A 3,240-nucleotide genomic window follows, 5' to 3' on the forward strand; every position below is an offset into this window, starting at 1 on the left:
AATCATTTGCCATTTGGGAAATGCAAATTATAACCACCGTGTTATACCACTTCTCACCCATGAGGATGGATTTTATTTAAAAAAAGAGAAAAAAGTGTTGGGGAGGATTTGGAGAAATTGGAACTCTAGTGAATTGTCATTGGGAATGTAAAATGGTAAAGCCACCATGAAAAGCACTGTGGCAGTTCCTGAAAATATTAAATGCAGAACTACTATTTGACCTTGCAATCCCACTTCTAGGTATATACCAAAGAGAGTGAAATGGGCTCACAAACAAGACATTTGTGTACCAATGTTTATAGCAGCATTATTCACAATAGTCAAAAGCTGGAAATAGCCCAAATGTCCATCAACAAATGAATGTATAAACAGAATGTGGTACATACACCAATGGAATAATATCCAGCCATAAGAAAATGCAGTTATGAGACATTCTGCAACATGGAAGAATCAGTGAAATAAGCAAGACACATAAAGTCAAATATTGTATGACTAAAACTAACAAATTTGCATAGATAAGATGTTATGGGGGAGGGGGAAAAGGGAGTGTTAGTAAAAATAAAAAAAAATAGTTTTAACTCACATTTAGATATATGATCCATTTGGGGATAATTTTTGTACACAGTATAAATTAGTCATCTAACTTCATTCTTTGCATGTGGATTTTCAGTGTCCTGACTATTCTTTCCCCCATTGAATCATCTTGGTTCCCTTGTAAAAAATCAATTGACTATAAATGTGAGGGTTTCTTTCTGGACATTCAATTCTATTCTAATTACCTATATGTCTATCCTTATGCAGTACTGCATGGTTTTGTTTATTATAGTGTTGTGGTGAGTTTTGAAATTGGAAAATGTGAGTGCTTTGAATTTCTTCTTTTAAATTTTTTTTGGTTATTCAAAACATTAATTTCCATATGAACATTAGTATCAACTTGTGAATTTCTGCCAAAAAAAATACTCACTGGGATTTTGATAAGGATTGTGTAGAATCTATAAATCAATTTAGGGAGTATTGTCATCTTAACAATATTAAATGTTCCAATCCATGGGCACAGGATGTCTTTCTATCTATTGAAATTTTCCTTTAATTTATTTCAATGATATATTGGAGATTTTAGTGTACAAATCTTGTGCTCATTTTGTTAAAATTATTTCCAGCAGCTGCCTGAGAGGAACTGGGGGAGGACGGTGGCCCGTGAGGCTTGTTGCCAACAATGCGGTGGTGATGTCTATGAGCCAGAGCACAAAGTTATCATGGTTGGGCTGGGTAATGCAGGGAAAACTACCATCCTTTACCAACTTTCTATGAATGAAGTTGTACCTACATCCCCTACAATAAGAAGTAATGTAGAAGAAATAGTCGTTAATAATACACATTTCCTAATGTGGGATATTGGTGGCCAAGAATCTCTTCATTCTTCCTGGAACACGTACTATACTAATACTGAGTTTGTAATAGTTGTTGTGGATAGTACAGACAGAGAAAGTATCTCTGTAACTAGAGAAGAGCTGTATAAAATGTTAGCGTATGAGGACATAAAAAAAGCTGGATTGCTGATTTTTGCTAATAAACAAGAAGTTAAAGAATGTATGACTGTAGCAGAAATCTCCCAGTTTTTGAAACTAATTTCTATTAAAGATCACCAGTGGCATATCCCAGCATGCTGTGCTCTTACAGGTGAGGGATTGTGTCAAGGACTTGAATGGATGATGTCATGACTTAAGATTAGATGATCTCTACTGACCTCTTCTCATAGACTTTGTGTAAACAAAGTGCTGGACGTTTCCTGAAAGCTGCAAAAATTAATGGTTTAGAAATAATTAAAATAAACTGATTTAAACTTCTTCTATAAGAAGAAAAATTAAGACCACTTATTTGAAAACAAAGATGAAGTCTCACCTTCCAATTGGCTTTCCCAATAGTTCCTTCCAAAGTTAAGTCTTAAAGCTGTGACTGACATTTTTCTCGTAGTGAAAATGACCCTTCTCAGGACATTGTGTAGCCTGTGGTAAGTATAAAAGAAGGAAGACATTTAAGAGCTTTATTGTCAGTATAAATTCCCTAGTTGAATGTTGTTCTCTTCTTGTTCTATTAAGTCAAAATACAAATCAGCACAAATATTCAGTTCCCAATATTTTAACATGTAGTGTTACTAATGAAAAGTATTTTGCATAGTGTTGTGTATGTATTGTTTATATACCTCAAGTTTGAGTTAATGGCTTTATGTTCTCAAAAAAAGTGAGTAACATGAAAATTAATTTATCCTTAGTTGTAACCATATGTAATGAGTACTGGCATTGGTGCTAAGTGCCATTTTGTACTTTTCCCCTTAGGTTCTCTGTATTGTAATAACCAACCTCCAAATCATTGAACTGCTCTTAAAAAAGAAAGAAAAAGGAAAAAAGCTTGATGTTGTGTACATATTTTTTTGTTGATCAAATCACACAGAAACATGTACTGCAACTGAATGGAACTGATATCAAATTCTTGGTTTAAGTATTACTAATGGGCAGAATTACAGGGTGAATAATTATCAGATCATTCTATGCATAGGTCCGTATGCCATCTATATTACTGAATAAATTGTTGATCCATTAATCAGTCAGTCATTACTTGTGATTAAAATTATCAAGTAATTTGTTCAACATTAATTGAAAACTGTTTTGTGAAACATGTCTATCCAGAGAAGTAACAGAATATTTTTTGGTATTAACTTATATGTCAAGCATTTAAAGTGAATTTGAGATGAAAAGTGAAGCATATTTTCTAAGCAACAATAATTTCTTATTTCTAATTTTAGGAATTGGAATAGTTTGAGATATTTTATGTCTATTAGTTGTCTTATATCTTCTTCCACCACATGAACACACTGTTTGACAATTAGAAGATGCAAATGTTTTTTGAATGCTTTTAATTAAGAATTTGGTATAAAAATTGATTGATGTGATGTATCATTTTCACTAAGAAGTAACTTGACCAGTCATAACTTTTATGTTTACTTTGGGTATTTTTTTTTCATTATCTGAAAGTTGAAGGCATTTCTGTCATACTGTAAAATTATCATAAATGTGTTAGAATGTATTCTGGGTACTCTTATTTGCATCTCTTTTATGCCCTGAAAATCTGAAGGCTAATTCAAACTGGCATGTTTTGGAATATTCAAGAAGAAAAATGACTACTTTTAATACCAGCTTTTGGATTCCCTGAAGGTTTTAGTGAGATAATAGTACATTCTAT

At 32.6% G+C, this 3,240-nt stretch overlaps 1 protein-coding gene across 1 annotated transcript; it reads left to right on the forward strand.

Annotated features, from left to right (window-relative positions):
• The first annotated feature begins 1,247 nt into the window (after nucleotides 1-1,247).
• Nucleotides 1,248-1,721, forward strand: LOC119523700 (ADP-ribosylation factor-like protein 5A). The gene has a single exon (XM_037822510.1). It carries the CDS (start codon nucleotides 1,257-1,259, stop codon nucleotides 1,719-1,721), a length of 465 nt encoding a protein of 154 aa, XP_037678438.1. The 5' UTR covers nucleotides 1,248-1,256.
• Nucleotides 1,722-3,240: the final 1,519 nt, after the last annotated feature.

Source organism: Choloepus didactylus, chromosome X, assembly GCF_015220235.1.
Source record: "Choloepus didactylus isolate mChoDid1 chromosome X, mChoDid1.pri, whole genome shotgun sequence".
Taxonomy (NCBI): domain Eukaryota; kingdom Metazoa; phylum Chordata; class Mammalia; order Pilosa; family Megalonychidae; genus Choloepus; species Choloepus didactylus.